The sequence below is a fragment of the Rhea americana genome, unplaced genomic scaffold (assembly GCF_003343005.1).
Source record: "Rhea americana isolate MKP2758 unplaced genomic scaffold, rheAme1 scaffold_95, whole genome shotgun sequence".
Lineage (NCBI taxonomy): Eukaryota > Metazoa > Chordata > Aves > Rheiformes > Rheidae > Rhea > Rhea americana.
The window spans coordinates 602,663-621,194 of NW_028187144.1; the positions used below are offsets into that span (position 1 = coordinate 602,663).

The following is an 18,532-nucleotide window of genomic DNA, read 5'->3' on the forward strand; positions in this document are numbered from 1 at the left end:
TTTTGAAAAATGTAAATATTGTGCTTTGAGGTGCCCCCCTGAAGCAAAGAGTGAACATTTTTGTGCCCTGAACAAGTGGAAGACCTTCAGACAAAAGATCTTACCGAATGAGATCACCGCAGGCACGTTTGAAATGTTAGACGGGACCGTATTTTATCCAAGAAATCACTTGCAATTTAATAGTAAAAGGAAGTGGAAGAGCACTGCGTTTGCAGGAGCTGCGGTTGTGCACATGGCCACAAGGAGCTAATGCCTGACTGAGTTAATTATGCACCGGGTTGCTGCACAGAGGTCATGTTTGACTAGCTTGTGAAAGGCAGCCTTGGCTGGGCTCGCTGAGACGCCGTGTGCAAAGATCGGTGGTGCTGAATGCAGTGTGCTGAGCACGAGACATGCCAGCCGGTGGGAAGCCTCCAAGCTGGCGGTCGGCGTAGGTAGCCGAGTGCAGCGAGCAGCGTTCGCAAAGATCGCCGGCTACGTTTGGGAATTCGTTAGGAATCCCTAATGAGCACGTTGATTAGACGGGCAGAGCTCCTGGAGCTGTGGTAAGCGTAGCTCAGAGAAGCRTTGCTGATAACACGCTGAATAGCCGCTCTCACAAAGCTGTCATTTACGTTACAGTCTTTAAAGCCTGAAAAGATAATGGAGAGCAAACTGGACAATAAAATGAAAAGGGAACTGTCCTGCTTAGCTACTTTAAACAACAAAAACATAACCCTGGTGTCTATTCGTAAGCAGCAGGCAGCTCAGGATGTGCCTGAACTACTGATTATTGGTGAAAAGTCCAAGACAGGATCTCCTGCAAAGGCAAGCGGTGACTTGCAGAAAGAAGAGAAAGTTTTGCAGAGTTACTCCATGGGAATGCCAGAAGTCAATACAGTTGAAAGACAGGTCAGTGAGCTGGGATGTGTGCTGGAGGGGAAGGCGGGGGGTGGGGGGTGTCTCAGCTGGAGAATTTAAAACAGAGCGTGCTGGATGTGGCTCGTATGCTCGTGCGCTATACYGTCATACGCTAAAGTGTTGTAATCCCAAGCGTGTGTGCCTGCCCTGTAATACAGCACGCAGAGTCCTCTTGAGAACCTCTAAAAAGAGCCTCTGAAAGCAAATGTTAATAATGAGTAATGCAACATTAACTAATGAGCATTTTGCCAGCTCCACCTCTAATATTAAATACAATKTTGATGCCTGGTAAGGAAGCATACTAGTATTTCCCCTTTTGAACTGCAAGTATTTGAGTAGTGAGACGTCAGATCATACTAGGTTAGTCTCGGGAATAATAGACATTGCAGAAACATGAAAAGGTCATGATTGTAGGTAAGCAGTTTATCTATAACCGCTTAGGGATACGAGCAAAAGTTCTTGATAATGCCTTTGTGGCAACGATTTTTTTAATCCCATATTGTATATAATTGTACTGTAGTTTTGTATCTTAATTATTGTGGGGAAGAGGTTGTTGCCTTTGGAAAGATCTATGCTGATAAAAATGATGAGATTTATTATTAGAAAAAGTTTTTGCTATTTAAAAGGCATGTAAATTCCAGTAATATAATCTGGTTCAGTGTATATTTAAGGAAGACAAAATCTCAAAGCAAATATTGTGTTCTCTGAAACTATGTAAGCTTGGAATGGCTTAAATAATTAGTGTYACACTGGAATGTAATAACAGCAAGGACATACCGGGAATACCTGAAGGCTTTTTCTGTCTCTAGTTACTTCTTGTATTATAAATGTTTACTATAACTGTGACATAAATGACTTTTTTCTGCCCTGTGATCTCTTTTCTGTACTCAGTTCACTGGAATATATTGCATTGCTTATATTGGAGCCACAAAGTTGTATTAAATATGATGTGTGGGGTATCATTTTAGTAAGACTAGCTACAGTTACATAAATCTTTCTGCATCTTCTGTACCGTTCTTTTTCCAAATAGGATTGACAGTCCCTTGACAGTCACGTTATGGCAACTTGCTTAGTATTTTGAAACCAAGAACACCATGAAGCTATGTTGCTTTAAASTAATATTTTCGTCAGATCTTGATCTGTAGGGACAGTGAGGTGCTTAAGAATCCAGGACTGTTTGAAAACCAAAAAAGATGTGTTACAAGCAGGTACTGATAATAGCAGATGCTAACATCTATTAATATTAGCTAAACTTGGGGTGAAAGGGAAGGAAGAGCAGCCATTTAAGATCTGCTACATTTAAAGGATAWTCGCTAACAAGATGGATGGATGAGTTGTACAGAAATTTGTTAAAAAGGATAAGGATTGTATTTCTGCCTCCTGCCCGCTCGCGGAAATGGTGCTGTCAATGGTGGGAAGCTGAAGACTGCTGGACCTCTGACGTCCCGGTGGCCCTTCTGTCCTCATTTCGTTGTTCCCTGGCTGCCTGAAGCAAACCCGGGAAACGTGTGAAGTGTTTAATTAATAGTATGTGGCTTTTCAGCTGTGCGTTACTACCTGCCTGAGTCTGACGGCGTGAATCAGCAAGTTGTGCAAGAACGAAGCAGGAAAGGTAAAACAGTGACACAGATAAGATAATTCTTTGGAAGTCGTGTGCTTGAAGTTAAGAGGACAGTGGCTGCTTTCGGCCTGTTGATGTTCTGGGAGAAGAGCAGCCCAAAGCCTTTAGAGATCACCGGGCAAGGAATGCAGTAGCATTTGTTGGTGAGTGCAAGGGGTAGAGAAGTAACTGAATGGGCCAGGCCTGGTTTCCTTGTCAGCGACGGCTTGGCATTTTGGTTACGAGCCTGGTTCTTGAATTTCAGAATATGAAAATTGGTATCCCTGTAGACCGGCAAAAGAAGAGACAACTGTGACTAATACTCTGAAGGTGGGATGTTGCTGCCCAGTGTCAGAATTTGGACAGGGATTGAAAAGGGATGTCTGGGCTCAGGTCGCCTTAAAGCCTCCTGCTTAGATTTCATTTTTCTGAAAGGGCAGGTATGRAAAATGACCTTGCTTTTCCCAGCCCTTGGAGAGAGCGAGCCTTTCTGGGGCACCAATGTGGGGGAGCCATGTGGGGCAGGTCATGGTGAGGACACAAAGCTGGGACCAGATATCTAGCTAAGGAGGCTCCTTCGGGCTTCTCCCTCCCCATGGGAGTGGTGGTCGCTTTGCCTCTGCTGCTGTGGAGGCAGCTCGCCCTACAGGAGTGAGGAGGGGACACGGTGCTTGGCCTCTCCGCCCAGGGTGGCTCTGGCCACCCTGACACCAAGAGCTTCATAGCATGATGGATCTTGAAACTTGCTGTTCCCAATCCTGTAGTATTTCCCTGCACTATTCCACCTCCACACTCTCCCCAAAAGTTAACCCAGCCCTGAAGCATGCTCCTGTTGGATGATCTTCCTGGAAGCCTGCAGCAGCAAGGACGGGCAGTGGGAGCCTCCGTCTGCTCCCACGGCCTGGGCGTCCTGGCTCGCYCCACGCAGACGCAGAGGCTTAGGTTCCTCTTTGAGACGGCGAGAATCTCTCTTAATCCTAATGGCTTTGTCTGGAGRTGTTTTAGGGAGCATCTTCATATGAACAGCCATGGCTGCTCTTCTTGGGTCAAGTTCARGGCTGTCTCCTGTGGACAGAAAAAWTTCTATTCAGTTTTGATGTTTCCTCTACAGCTACCTCCAGCTGTTACTGCCTCTGTTTTGATGGATCGCTTTTTAATTTTCTTATAATTTTTCTTTTTAAGGGCTATTGGTTAAATGATCTTCAAAACCCTGCTTTTCATAAGGATTCTTTGTTTTCAGGCTTGAGTCTTAGTCTGAAGCAGCCAGACTAGATTCTTGGGCTGTTTTACATGTTGAGTTGCAACTTGTATGTGCAGAACAGTGGGGAAATAATTGTCATAATTTCATGTTTTCATAATTTGCATAATTTTTGCATAGTCACTACAGAAATATGCATAAAACTTGCAGAGCAAGCGGACTTTGTGTACRGGTCCCCTTAAAAGTAGGCAGACCTTCGGTGTGATAAAAAAGAAAAGAAAGTTGGTAACTGTAGCTGGAAAACGCCAATACCAATGTACAGACAGATGCATTCTTGTTATTTTATTAGAATTTGTCTAGTGAGAAATAAGTGGGAAGGTTAACGCCAGGGAAGCGCTAGGTTGTGCAGCTCCTGGGTTAACTGGATGCTTTTCTCTTCTTGCTGGTCACCTAGAGAGCWGGCTTCAAACACCAGTGACATTACCCCGGCAGATGTCTTTTTGGCATTCCTGAGATGAGAGCTTCGCTGATCCTCTTGCGGATGGTCTCTCTGAATTACTGTGCAACCTTGTAGATGCCATTTTATATAGAGCTCTTAGCTGGTATCAAGAAACCTTTTTGAGACCTAATATGTACTTAAAGAAGACCACAGGCATATTTCTGCATGCCTCGTTTTTATGTCATTATGTTTACCTGCTGTTTTCCTCGGATCTAGTGTAGAAATATCTCTTCCTGCAAATACACACACGTGTATCTAAGCCCCTTTTCCTGAAATTTTTTTTTGAAACTGTTAAACAGTAGTAAAGGCTTTGCAAATACTCTAAATCAAGTATTTAAACCAAGGTATTTTCAGGAAAAAAAGATTTTTTTTAATATCCACTTCTCGCTTTTTTTCTTCTTGTCATTTAAAAATTTGGATTCAAGGATTTTTTTTCTTATAGCATAAACAGCCRTTCCTGTCAAATAGTGAACAAAATATTTTTTTTACCAATTTATCTGAATATTAGCATATCCTTTTATCCAAAATATAAAGCGATGGCCAAGTTTTGATGCCTCTGTGGCTAACAGTGCACTGAAATAGCAGRATCAGTACTCGCTTTTATGTTTTTCCACAGAATGGATAACAGGAAATATCCTTTAATCTTTTTAGAAATTTAATTTGAATTGCTTTTGTATCATGAGATGCTAGTCAAGACGAAGCAGAAAATTGGAATGGTTAGTGAGAGTGGGGACGGAGGGAGCGGAGTAGAGGACATAGGGCCTGTGACGTTCCCTAGTTTTCACCTGCGAGCTGCTCCCAGAAATGTGATGAGGGATGGAGGAGGAGGAGGAGGATGTTTATCTCGCCCTTCTCACAAATGCCGTTGTCGTATAAGCAGAAGTACAAAGTGAGCTCCGGTAGCGTGTGCTGGGACTTTGGTTTTACCAGGTGTTTGTGGTAATAAGAGCTGGCCACTGGGAGCAAAGTATCTTTTAAGGGGGGAAAGAGAAGACGAGGGACGGTACTTCAGTCTCTGTTTCTCACCGTAGGCATTAAAATAAACACGTTTGAGGTGAAGCAGTGTTTGAAATGTGGGATAGCAGAGACTGTTTTCATTCTCCCAGGGGCTTCTTTTCCCTATAGTAGTATGCCAAACCGTGGGAAAGAAGGCACAAAWGGGAAGAAATCAGCTTGCAGTTGTCTCCATGTGCGTGTAAACGAAGAACCACCTTCACCGTGAGGTCTAATTACCTGTTTACTTTTTATTTTGGAAGAGGGGGCTGGCTACGTAGTCGCATTTATGTTGTGGCGAGACCCTAGAGAGGCAGGGAGGGAGAGTGCAAGGAGGGGGTCTGCACGGATGAGGTGGGAAAGRGGGTGAGATATTCCCGGGGCTCTTCTTCCCCGGCGGCGCCGAGGTTTTTTGGGGCCTCCCTCGTCCTCTTGCATGGGGCAGCACGGCTCTCGCACCACCTGGTTTTGGCCCCCGGGTGCCGCGTGTCGGTGCCTCGGCAGTGTGAACGTGCATTACCGCTGGGAGCCGGCACTCACGTTTTCGTGCAATAGACGGCAACGTGCTCCTGTTCGAATACGTATGGCACAGAGAGGGCTCGTGGGCGTGAGTTTCTCGTTTTAAATTTCTGTCGTTTCGGTCACAACCCAGCCATCGTTGTTCCCAAGCTGTCGGAGCATGAAACGAAATCAGGTTAATGAATCGGGGATACAACATCAAATGAGCTGGATGCAGTCTAGTGTTAATAAGTGGCCTGAATGATCCTAATCTGCGCTATGGTATTAAGGAGGGAGTTTTCTTCCCTGTAGTAGGAACCTGAGATTTGCTGCAGCGAGTGCGATGCAGTGACCCCATCTGTGGTCCCCTCTCTGCGGTAACRCCCAGCGCTGGACACTCTGGCAAACAGTGGCGATCCCGCAGCTTTGGCAGAAATAAAATAATCGATTCTTCATGGTAGCTTTCRTCTTGATCTTTAGGACTTAAAGTTGCCTTAAATCCCAAACATGAATTTTAATGTTCCTTCTGCAAAAACTAACAGACTTGAACCTGTCCCTCCCCTTTTAAATCTTCCTAAACTCTTGGTGTCAGCAGTTTCTTTTGACGACAGGGTCTGTGCTCTGATTTTCTCTTATTTCATATTCATATCCATGTTATTTCATATTCATTTGAACTGAATTGTAGAAGTAATGTGGAGTCTGTGATCTGACTGAAGGATAGTCCACTTCTGGCTAGTCTACTTCAATACTGGCTGTATATCCTGAAAACTGCTGTTGGGTCAGACCAATGAGTTCTGTGGCTCAATATATGGTCTTTATTAGGTGCCTTGCAATGAAGTAGGATAAACTAAGCTATAGTGGAAATATCTACATATGATACAAGTTTTTTATTAATATGTGTCAGATGCTGACTTTGAATTAGAAGATCTGTATGTATCCTTTCCTCTTCCTCTTCCTCTTCCTCTTCCTCTTCCTCTTCCTCTTCCTCTTGCTCTTCCTTTCTTAACTCCTAGTGAGCAATAGTGTGTTGGCTCTGGATGTTTGTTGAAGGTCATTCAGACTACTCTGGCCTGTGAACCGTTGGGCAGGTGACCATGTACTATGGAGAGCAGAGCCTAGGTTGTGTGATGAATACGCTTGATGGCCACAGAGAGTTCAGATTTTAGATGATTGTATTGGGAATGTTCAGACAACTTTGCTTTTATGTCTCTACTTGAATATATTTAAAACTGCTGCCTAACAGAAGTTTGAGGGGCCTGATTCATAACTGTGTGCATAACTAACTGGTAGTATTTTCTGACTGTAAATTAACATTGTGATACGTTCTAGTAGAATACCCTGCACTTCTAGGCATGCAGAATACTGCTGCTTTTGCAGAGATGAACATACATGCATTCTGTTTTTATTTCTCCTTTGCTCTTTAGGCTTTGTCCAAGACGGATTCTCCTCCCAGCTGTGCGCAGGAACCCACAATGAAAGAGAGTTTTGCTTTTGACAACATGGGCTATGAGGAGAGCTTTGAAACAGCACCTTCTTCGTCTTCCCAAACACACACTGTTGCAGTCAGTGTTCAGGGCATGACTTGCCAGTCTTGTGTGCGGTCGATAGAAGGCCAGATTTCCAAGGTGAAAGGTGTTGTGAGCATTAAAGTCTCCCTCGAGCAGAACAATGCTCTAGTAAAGTATATACAGTCGGAAATAAGTCCTGAACAGATTTGCCAGGAAATTCAGGAGATGGGCTTTGATGCAAACATAGCAGAAGAGAGATCGACACCAGCGTCCGTAAGCGTGCCGTGCTTGCGAGAGGCAGTAATTAAACTTCAGGTCAAAGGCATAACATGCCAGTCCTGTGTCAGCAGCATCGAGGGGAAGATTAGAAAACTGAATGGTGTGATAAGAATCAAGGTGTCACTTGGTAACCAGGAAGCAATTATTGCTTACTATCCTTACATCATTCAGCCCGAAGACCTGAAGAGCCATATCAGTAACCTGGGCTATGACTGCACGATTAAGAGTAAATCAGCCCCTTTGAAGCTCGGTGTCCTTGATGTAGCACGCCTGCAGAAGACGACCACCAAAATGACACCAGCATGTGAAGACAGCGGCAGGGTATCGCCGGTGGCTGTCAAGATGAGCAGCACAGCTACAGTACAAATAGAAGGCATGCACTGCCAGTCCTGCGTCAGAAACATCGAAGGAAATATAGCGGCTCTTCCAGGCATACAAAGTATTAAAGTGTCTTTGGAGCACAAACATGCTGTTGTACAATATAGCCCCAATTTAATTACCCTGTCATCTTTGCAGCAAGCTATTGAATCCCTTCCTCCTGGAAACTTTAAAGTATGCCTCCTTAGCAGTTCAGAAGCAAATAACGGAGCATCTTCGTCACCTGCTTTGCTCTGTGATCTCTTCAGAGAGCARCTAGCAGATAGGATGTGCACAGCTGTTATTAGGATTGATGGAATGACCTGTAATTCTTGTGTACAGTCCATAGAAGGGACGATATCACAGAGGAAAGGAGTGCAACATGTAGCAGTTTCTCTAGCTGAAAGGACTGGCACCATACATTATGATTCAACTGTAACTAATGGAGAAGAATTAAGAGCTGCCATAGAAGACATGGGCTTTGATGCATCAGTTCTCACAGGTAATAGTTTTTTCTTGCATGAATAGCCTTCCAAGCAGGCCATGAGATTATCTTCTGGAGAGGGAATTTTAAAACATTGCATTAGTGTTATTTTTTCTAAAAGGGGCTGGTCTCGTCTCCCTTAGGAAGGGAGAGCAATTTCAACTGGGAAACACTTTATTTCACCCTCAGTAATGAGAAGAGTTGAGTTACATTATGAAGCCAGAAGGTTTGGAAGTTGGTATGACGTCTTTTAAATGGCAGATCCCCTTGCTCACTGAAGTAGATTCCCTCTTACCCCTACAAACTACCAAAGTAGATCTATCAAATCAAATATTTTAATTCTCTTTATAAAGTCTTTAAAGATACAAACTTAATGCAATACTTTTCATTTATAACCACTTTTTTTTTTAATTTGAAATCTCTTTCTAATGTCCTAATTTTTTGCTTTTATTTCTTGAGTATTTTTACCAGGGATGTAAGTCTTACTTTTAGCAAGATAAATGCCAAGATGTTCTGCTTGGTGAGAGAAGGCATTGCTTTTACATGTCAACTGCATCTCAGTTTCTACCTTTGTGCTTGTGCTCAATGCGTAAGAAGTTGCTATGGTGCATAATCTCCTCTCTAGCGATTTTCAAAAGCAAGAATATTTATCTGCTTCAACTCGGAACAGAATTGCTTTGAGATAGTGATGTGGTTTACCTGGAATGAATTAGTTCAACCACAGGAGACCAAATGCCGTTAGCTTTGCTGAGGGGACCAATCCCTCTGAATCTGTAGGGATTGCTATAAAAGAGGAGTGCATAATTATTTGTTTGTTTTATAATCTGGGAGGGAGAGAACTGTTGTGTAGAGGTCTGTATGCTGACAAGTCCTTTGACTACTCACTCATGCAGTGCTTGCCCCAGAAATGTTGTGCCATAAAGAGAAACCTGTTGAGAAACTTGTTTTTTCCTTGTCTGAGATAAAGTGCTATGAGTTGTGAAATAGAAGGCAACAAGAACAAAATATGTGTAAGGCTGGATTATGGTCTCTATACTGGATGAGGATGATAAATTCACTCTGTACGTGTGTTGTTATTGAGTAAAAAGGTAGCTGTTAAGTCTAGGTATTGAAATTGGAGGGAATAATTTGCCATTTGAAAGTGGAAAATGCTACAGTTCTATAGAGTTAAATGGCGATGCAGTGTTACTGGTGTGGGTATATTGCTAAAACAGCATATATTATTTCTAAGAAGAATCCGAGATTAACATGTCACCTTTCAAACACCTGGAAGACTTTGCATGATTAATAAATATGTGTTCTGCATCATCCTCATCATCTGATCACAGTGTAGATAGTGTTTGTCCTCTTTATTGTGTGTTTATTCAAGATACCACTACTGGAGAAAACACATATCGGTCTGATGCCAGCAGTGCTGCAGTGCAGCCTGAAGCTCCAGAGTCTCCTCGCCAAGACTGCAGCACAGATGCTCTTCTGGAAAGTGCTGGCCTTGACGTGTCACACCAGCCCAGCGGAATGACAGACGAAAAGTGTTTTTTGCAAATCACAGGCATGACTTGTGCATCATGTGTATCTACTATTGAAAGAAATCTGCAGAAAGAAGACGGTAATAGCTTCAGCATTCCGATAATGTGTTTATAAGGGATTACCATGAAGAAAAGATATTCTGTGTGGTTCATGGGAGGGGCTGTGTTAGAACATCTGGAGATTAAATAGACTAAACATTCAGTGTTAATGTAACAACATCCTTATTTAACTATGCTACTGCATTCATTCCGTCAGCGAGCAGAAAAGTTGATGGGCAACCTGATGGACGTACTTTCTTCATAACATTAAGTTGTTGCAATATGATCAGAATCTAAATAAGGTTCGAGGCAAGAGCCAAGGAATTGTTCTCATTTAGTTTGCAGGGCCTTGATGCTTTACAGAGCAATCCGTCTCCTCCAGAGCTGTTACGAGCTTTGACACATTTGTGATGTGAAACTTACCCTTCAGGGCACGTTTGCACAAGCAGGTACAAATAAATGCATGGCCTCGGTGCCTGCCTGGGTAATTATATTAGCTCAGGCACAGCAATGCTTATTAGTTTAGAAGTCTGTGGAGTGGAGCTGCCTTTCCTCTGGCCGTACAGAACATGGAGAGAAGAGCCTCAGCGCTGCCTGCATCACCTTGTGTTGGCATCTTGTTGGAGGGGTTTGCTTATTCATTCCTGTCTCTCATACCTCCTAGTGAAGGGGATAAAAATCAGAGAAACTGTTAGCACTTCCAGAATAATTTTGTTGCCTGTGATTTTACACTTTGCTTTTAGATTCTAAATTAGATTTATGTGTTGCTGTTAAAAAATAAAATAAAATAAAATAAAATAAAGGCCTAAAAGGCCTAGTTTTGTGCTATGGGGCTTGTTTAGGGCTTTCCAGGGTAGAGCTTGTAGAAATCAGTGCAAAGATTCCTTATGAACTTCCTTTTTATTTTGTTAGACCTTAGCAAGACTTACCTCCTTCCCTCTGACTTCTCCTGTTCCTCTTATTGCTAAAGGGAACTGCAGCATACCTAGATCTCTGTCACAACTTTGCTGTTGTGCCCAGGGAACAGCCCTAAAAGGAGGCAGAGGGAGATTGGTCAGCATAAAACATCTCTATGCTGCTGCTGCTCACATTGACGCTCACTTGTAATGGGGTTTTATTTGATACTGCTTTTCCCAAAGGAGCTACAGTGTCTAACATTTTTGATCATTGCCACTGCAGGTATTGTTTCAGTGCTGGTATCACTGATGGCAGGTAAAGCAGAGATAAAATACAAGCCAGAGTTCCTACAGCCTCTTGAAATAGCACAGCTGATTCAGAATTTGGGTTTCGAAGCTACTGTCATAGAAGATCACACTGATACAGAAGGAAGTGTAGAGCTTCTTGTAAGTAACATGTATTTGAAATTATATGTTGGATTTGGAAATGTCAGGTTTGAAAGAAGCATTTTCTCGCAAATATTTTTGTTCAAGGAGCTGTGGCTTAAGCAGTTTGGTTCCAGCTGGTAACACTGATATTTCTTAATTGCTATAGAGACAAAATCAATTCGTCTTAGAAGAACGTGTCCAAAGGCGCTGAAATAAAAGGTGTATAGAATTGACTCTTCTTAGCAAGCAATAAAACAGTACTTTTCTGCAAAGGCACCTTGGTCAACAGTACAGACTCTGAGCACCTGAGAATATATCATCAAGTACATGATGATGATGCCCCATGCTTTGTATGGAGGTCTGAGATACCTGGGTGCCATTACTAAATTGTTCATCCTATGGACAGATTCTTCAGAAGTCCATTTTTATTTTCTGAAATATACACAGACAGATAGCAAGAGTCTGCAATTATGGCAGTAGTTAGACCAGAAAGTGGGAGTATGCCTTTTTGAAGCCACAGGGAAATTTAAGTTGGCAAGGTGAAGCTATCCATGTAGAGTTTGATTTAGGCAAAATTAATATGGTTGCTGATATAACTGTTAGCTATGCTATTACAGTTAATACTATATACTAGTGCTGCTATGTAAATATATGGCTGTGAATATAACTGCTAGTGGTGGAATTTTGAAATAAAAGTGGGTAATTTTATGTTCTCAGCTTTATTTCGTTTAAGACAGCCCTGTAAACTCTTCATACTGAGGCCTTGGGTCAGTAGCAGCAGAGCACAAACGGTTATTAACATGTTTATAATCTGGTAACAAGAGGAGCCTTGTCTCAGGTTCGTCCACAGTTATTGGGTGAACACTGGGTTCATTAAAAAAGCAGTAAACTGCCTTGAGCACTGAAATCTGCATCTCTGGGTTCAAGTTCTTTGATCCCTCAGTAAGACTCTGTAACGTGAGCAAACATTGACATTGCTGGAGAGAAAAAATAAAAAACAAAGCAAACCCCCAAACGACAGATGTACTGGTTCTTTTTCAACATTAACGGCGAAAAGAGACTGCTACCAATTCCAGAGGCTGCTGACCATACCTAAAATCATGTTTTGTTTAGATTACAGGGATGACTTGTGCTTCTTGTGTTCACAACATTGAATCCAGACTTATGAGAACTAACGGYATATTCTATGCCTCCGTTGCACTTGCTACTTGCAAAGCTCACGTCCAGTTTGATCCTGAAGTTACTGGACCTCGAGATATTATAAAAATAATTGAGGTGGGTTTTAGAACTTTTTTTTTATAAGAACAATGTTAAGGTGAAGTTATTAAGAAAATGAAACATCTGATACTTGAGAGGCTTTACTGAGTGTTGCAGGTAAGATATGGTTATTACTGTATGCTCTTATGTTCTTGCCTCAGTGGTGAAGCTGCTGTGCTCCACAGAATTGTGTAACCTACCAGGTTGTTACCCTGAAAATGATGACGAAACCCCCCTTTTTTACTTATATCTGCTGAAAGTGTCGCGTACCTGTTCTGGCTGCTGTGTGTGTAGCATCAGGTCTCTCTGCATTCCAGTCACTCCAGTGCAGTGTTGATGTTTCAGAAAAAATACTGCTTTCTCCTGCCACCTAAAGAGACTGTAAAAGGAGTCTGGCAATAGCAGGGAACCAAATTCAGTTAGCACCACGAGTACTACATGTCTCTGTACACCCTGACATCTATTCCCATGTCAATTCAGAGACGAACTGGCTGAAGCAAAACAACTTGCAATACAGCTCCTAAAGAAAAAAACCCAGCTTACTGGTAACTGTGCAGATCCCCAGTACTGCTGTGACATTATCAGGGCCTAGGTTTTAACAACATACATCGTTCCCTCTCCCACCAGAAGTGAAGAAAGCTTATCGTATGAGGTGTTCACGGAGAATAGTCAGGGGACCGGCAGAGATTGTTCCTTTCATAGTCTATAATATTTACTCAGAAAAAGCACCCAGACAGCAGAATTGCCTCAGCAGTAGTGATTAGCATGTAAATGACAGACTGTTCAGCCCAGCAGAGTAATTCTGTAAAGTGCGTCTTGCTGCAGAAGCATCTCATAATGCAGCTATAAAGTTTACGTGTGTTCGCAAGAGTTTTTTTTTGTTTTGTTTTGTTTTGTTTCTTTTTCTGCAGCAACACTCTGAAGTGTCAGTTCAAAATTGGCTTTGCCCAGAATGGGCTGCTTTGCCCTGCAGTTTGTGATTTGGTAGGTTTAAACTGGTTCTGACCATTCTGATTTTCAACTTCAGGTGTACCTGCTCTAGCGTAGCGTTAAGGAYGTGCTGGAAAGGTTGACTAGCCTAGGGGCTTGTATACGTGTTTACCTTCCTTTGTAATATCTCCCTTCTCTTGTACTTACTTCAGCGGAGATCAAAAGGCACTAAATTCCCTTGGGAAGGAGGACAGCAGAATTCCAGCAGTCAGCGTGAGCTGTCTATGCTTAAAAAAACAGAATACTTGCTGCATTATAATTGTGTCCATCCTTTATAGTCCACATTTTGAGTTCTCTTCCATCATTATCATTACTATCTGGAATATCCCCCTATGTTGGCAGGATCTAAAAATAAGTAAGAAGTTGGCATTTATTAAATATGCAACGGTGTCCTTTTCTGACATTTCTGTTAATTTCTTCTAAAAGTAGTGTCATTTAAGTATAAGTAATACTGTTAATTTAATAAAAACTAACTATTCTCCCCTCTCCTCCCTTTTTAATGAAAAGGAAATTGGCTTTCATGCTTCCTTGGCTAGAAGAGTTCCTAATGCACATAACTTAGATCATAAAAAGGAAATACAGCAGTAAGTATTCCTCTTTCTTTCTCACACTGATGATCTTGTCTAGGTCATCTCTTGTAACTCATTCTGCTCACTTTCCCAAGTTAATTTGTGTAAAGCAAATTTAATTTTGTGTTTTGCTGTGGTGCAAGTACTTCTATGACCATTTTCACTAGTTTCAGTTTAGATAGAGGTCTGTGGCATTTAAGCATGTAGGGGACACTGCAAATGTCCTGGGGTGAGGTGTTGGGTCTTTCCCGAATATCCCAACCTCTGTGTTCATGCAGTACTAATACCTCTAGCTCTCTAGCGAGCACAGTGTTTGGTCTGGGTACTGCTGGGGTGTACTACTGCTAGCAATTTACTAGCTTCTACTTTTCAGGTGGAGAAAGTCTTTCTTGTGCAGCCTCGTGTTTGGTATTCCTGTCTTAATCCTAATGATTTATATGCTAATACCTGATGGCGAGCACCACGGATCTATGGTGCTGGAACAGAATCTCATTCCTGGATTATCTATTTTAAATCTTCTCTTCTTTGTCCTGTGCACCTTTGTTCAGGTATGTCCACGCTATTTTCTAGGTATTTGCTTTCTTTTCATCTCCTGTTTATGTAATCTGATGTGGAAAAGGTTAGGAGACTAGAAAGCTATAGTGGATTTTGCCTGGCCTCTTGTCTCTATAGTCTACGCAGAGTGAAGTGGCACTCTCCTATACATTATTGATTACGTAATTGCTTACAATATCCTCTTGTGCCAAAGTTGTGTCAGTGACATTTCCAAGTGGGGAACATAACGTTAGAACAATTCAAAAAATTAATCAGCTGCAAACTAGCTGGGTAATTGTAGGTATATCCCTTAAACCTCTATACTTTGTGGGTTTCTTATTGCATGAGGCAAAGGTGACAGTATTTAGCTTGTGGAGTTGTTCTGAGAACAAGGAAGGGCGAGTGAGAGGATGACAGTGGAATAAGTCTCCTAGTAGACAACTCCACTGAAGTTGCATCAATATAAAACCAGCACAGGACACGAAACCCTTCCTTTATCTACAGCACGTTTATAATTCTGCTATAGGCACCATGATGTACTCCCTACTTTCTACTGCTGTGGTTTTAGTAAGAGTGTGTATGTGCTTACACCAACAGTTTCTCGGTGGATGGTACTTCTACGTACAAGCTTACAAATCACTGAAGCACAGGACAGCCAATATGGACGTGCTCATTGTACTGGCCACAACTATTGCTTATGCATATTCATGTGTGATCCTGATGGTAGCGATAGCTGAAAAGGCAGAAAAAAGCCCTATCACTTTCTTTGATACACCTCCAATGCTGTTTGTGTTCATTGCCCTTGGGAGATGGCTGGAACATATAGCAAAGGTAACTCATTTACACACTAAATATTGTGTATTTTTGATGAGAACAGAATAAAACTATTTAAATGAATTTTTAGTCAAACGTTTCCGATGTGAGTAGTAGCCTATATTATGGTCATTTAGAGCTCACAGATCATTGTTTAAGCAGAACATCAGCATTTATGAAGCTAAATATATCTCAAGCATTTATCCCTATTTCTTAGAGTAAGACCTCAGAAGCTCTTGCTAAGCTGATATCTCTTCAAGCTACAGAAGCAACTGTGGTGACTCTTGGACCTGACCACTCTATTGTCAGGTACATATTTATTCACCAAAACCCCCTCAGCCTGCCTGGATGCACTGGCTAGACTTGATGCCATTAATTTTAAAGTGTTATTACGCTTTTGAAGCTGATGGCGTAAATGATCTGTCTGTTCTACTTGTGTCTTTTACAGAGAAGAGCAGGTAGCTGTTGAATTAGTTCAACGAGGTGATATCGTAAAGGTTGTTCCTGGTGGAAAGTTCCCAGTGGATGGAAAAGTCATTGAAGGCAATTCTATGGCAGATGAATCTCTTATTACTGGTAACTGTCCTTCCATTTAGGCAAAAAAGCGGAATCTTCTGTAGCTCTTTCTTAAAAGAACAAAGAACAGATCCAACCCAAAAGCCATTGTTTGAATAACCTCCGAGCTCAATGGATGCAATGCCTGGCCTTTGCGAGCTTGAATCCAAATCCTGTGTCTGAACATACCCTAAAAAAGGAGGACTCTGCCCAATTTGGTGCCTTTTACTGATCTACTGACAGGATGGGTGAAGTCTAAATACTTCTGTTATTATTCCAGAGATCTGGTGGGAGTTTCCTCCTCTTCAAAAGTAGCTTCTGAAGGGCAATGAGGAAGTAATGCTGGTATGTTGGAGTGTGTGAGCATGGGAACCAGAAAGGGCTTCCAACAGGGGTTGCCAAGTGAGCCGGGAGAGAGAAAGCAAGCCTCCCAGACTGATGTTTTTTAAGCATTACAGGACCTTTTCACAGCTTCTGAAAATTTCACTTTATTTTATGAATATTTGCTGGTGCAACTCTTAAAAATATGTTAAAGAATCTAAAACCCTAACATGGTCATTGGCTTTTGTGTTTTAGTTACGTATTTATTTCAGTTAAGGAACAGAGACACCCTTAAAATTAAGAGAATCACCTGTTTTCAGTAACCCTAAGAAGAGAGAAAATACAGATTTTTGTAGAGCTAATGTTCTTGAAAAGACAGTGAGAGTTTGCCTTCTCTGTCCATTACTGATCCATCAAAAAGCCAGGACGTGTTGTAGCTCTGTAGTTTGGAGCAAAACAGCTACTTTTAACCCAAGAGTCAGGGCTCTTGCCTTCTGGAACAAGACTTCTGGTTTCTGTTCACCCCTGGTTTTGGAGGTTTCTGGTGGTTACKGTACTGGGCAGGGTACTGATGTTCCAGGCAGCTGTCTGCATTTTACAGAGGACTGATCAGCCTTGTTGTATTTTTAAATATTGAACTGATTATTGTCTGGTTAATCAACTAAAACCTTATCCAAATTCCTTCATTTATGAAGTAATTTTATAAAGAGCTGGGAAGTGCATTAGATGACCCACATTGAATTCATATGCTGGTTTGATATTACTAAACATTTCTACACGAGGAAAGTGGGAAAGTGTAAGACCTAAGATCTAGTTTCCGACCTGTTTTTAAGTGGGATCACAGAACGCAGTGCTGGCGAAGCCGTCTGTTTTTCCTAGACTGCTTCCAAATAGAGGGTTTGGAGGATCTGTACTGTGTCTTCCCATTCACAGGCTGCAGATGATGTGCTTTTAACCAGTGCTAGTGCCAAATTACAATTGTTATGCGCATAATATACAGAGAAATTCTATCCTAAATTTTTCTCTCTTGCTTTCCTAGTAGCCTGTATCTTGGGTACTCCAGAGTCGTCTCTCTTCTCTGCCAGTAACCCCCTCTCTTTGACTGGTTTTTGTGATACATTTCTTGGCGAACATAGACAATTAACAAGAAATATTTCCACTCCCGCTTGCCTTAAGGCTCCAATGAAGGCATGGTAAACCGTCACCTCACTATTTTAGGAAAATGTGGGAGTGGAGGCTGTTCATCTGTATGGAGAAGAATCACGTATCAGAGCAGGGTGCCAGCATCTGTGTTCTGTGTGAGGGGAAAAAAAAACAACTCCTGGGGTTTTTAGATGGAGACCAAGTTTCTGGAGATGAGAGACTGGGAGCCCTGGATCTCAGACGGGATGAGAAGGAAGAGCCTAAGACATTTCAGCCAAGACATTTGCTGTGAGACTAAAGCTAGAAAAAGCTTCATAGAAGTATGACACCACTTACAAATGTCTTCATTAGACAGAGATATAAAAATACRTGATTTCTTCTTATTGTTGTTTAGAATAGCTGATTTTGGTAGCGCACAATGAACTGTGTGCTAATGGATTGTGTTGTTACCGTGGATCCTTGCGCTGGTCTGGCTCATTTGTTCATCTTTTCTTGCCAGGGGAAGCCATGCCAGTCACTAAAAAGCCTGGGAGCACAGTGATTGCTGGTTCTATAAATGCACATGGCTCCGTTCTTGTTAATGCAACTCATGTTGGGAATGACACCACCCTGTCACAAATTGTGAAATTGGTGGAAGAAGCTCAAATGTCAAAGGTAAAAATAATAGAGAAAAGGAAACCTTATTTACAAATATTGATTAAATCAGAAAAGGTTCTATATTTTGACATGGTTGGAAGGCTCAGAAAATCATGTGCTTTTCCACACTACAAAAAAGAATCAGATAAAGACTATTAGATATTTCCATGAACTGAATATTTATGTGATTTTATCATAAAAACATCCAAATACCTGTTTTTGTTTTTTATAGGCACCCATCCAGCAACTGGCAGATAAATTTAGTGGATATTTTGTTCCATTTATCATCATCATTTCAACAGTGACATTGATAGTATGGATCACAATTGGTTTTATAAATTTTGATATTATTCAGAAATATTTTCCTGTAAGTAATTTCACTAAGAATTGAATTTTGTTATTAGAATATCTCCTAGTGTAACTAGCGTATCTTCTGTGTGCAGAGTTTAATGGTGCAAACCTGGCAAGTACTTTTGTACAGTGTGTTGTTTTCTGTACAGAACAGATA

General features: G+C 41.7%; 1 protein-coding gene across 1 annotated transcript in view; it reads left to right on the forward strand.

Moving 5' to 3' along the window:
• Positions 1-616: 616 nt before the first annotated feature.
• The window catches only part of ATP7B (ATPase copper transporting beta), a 30,039-nt gene continuing 12,123 nt past the window's right edge, over positions 617-18,532 (forward strand). Inside the window, exons 1-12 of the mRNA XM_085324980.1 lie at positions 617-891; positions 7,113-8,334; positions 9,686-9,922; positions 11,061-11,224; positions 12,320-12,481; positions 13,961-14,037; positions 14,396-14,570; positions 15,154-15,387; positions 15,587-15,678; positions 15,818-15,945; positions 17,888-18,042; positions 18,257-18,391. Coding sequence (XP_085181106.1) covers positions 643-891; positions 7,113-8,334; positions 9,686-9,922; positions 11,061-11,224; positions 12,320-12,481; positions 13,961-14,037; positions 14,396-14,570; positions 15,154-15,387; positions 15,587-15,678; positions 15,818-15,945; positions 17,888-18,042; positions 18,257-18,391 — 3,030 coding nt within the window. The 5' untranslated portion in view covers positions 617-642. The remainder of the gene's footprint in view (positions 892-7,112; positions 8,335-9,685; positions 9,923-11,060; positions 11,225-12,319; positions 12,482-13,960; positions 14,038-14,395; positions 14,571-15,153; positions 15,388-15,586; positions 15,679-15,817; positions 15,946-17,887; positions 18,043-18,256; positions 18,392-18,532) is intronic.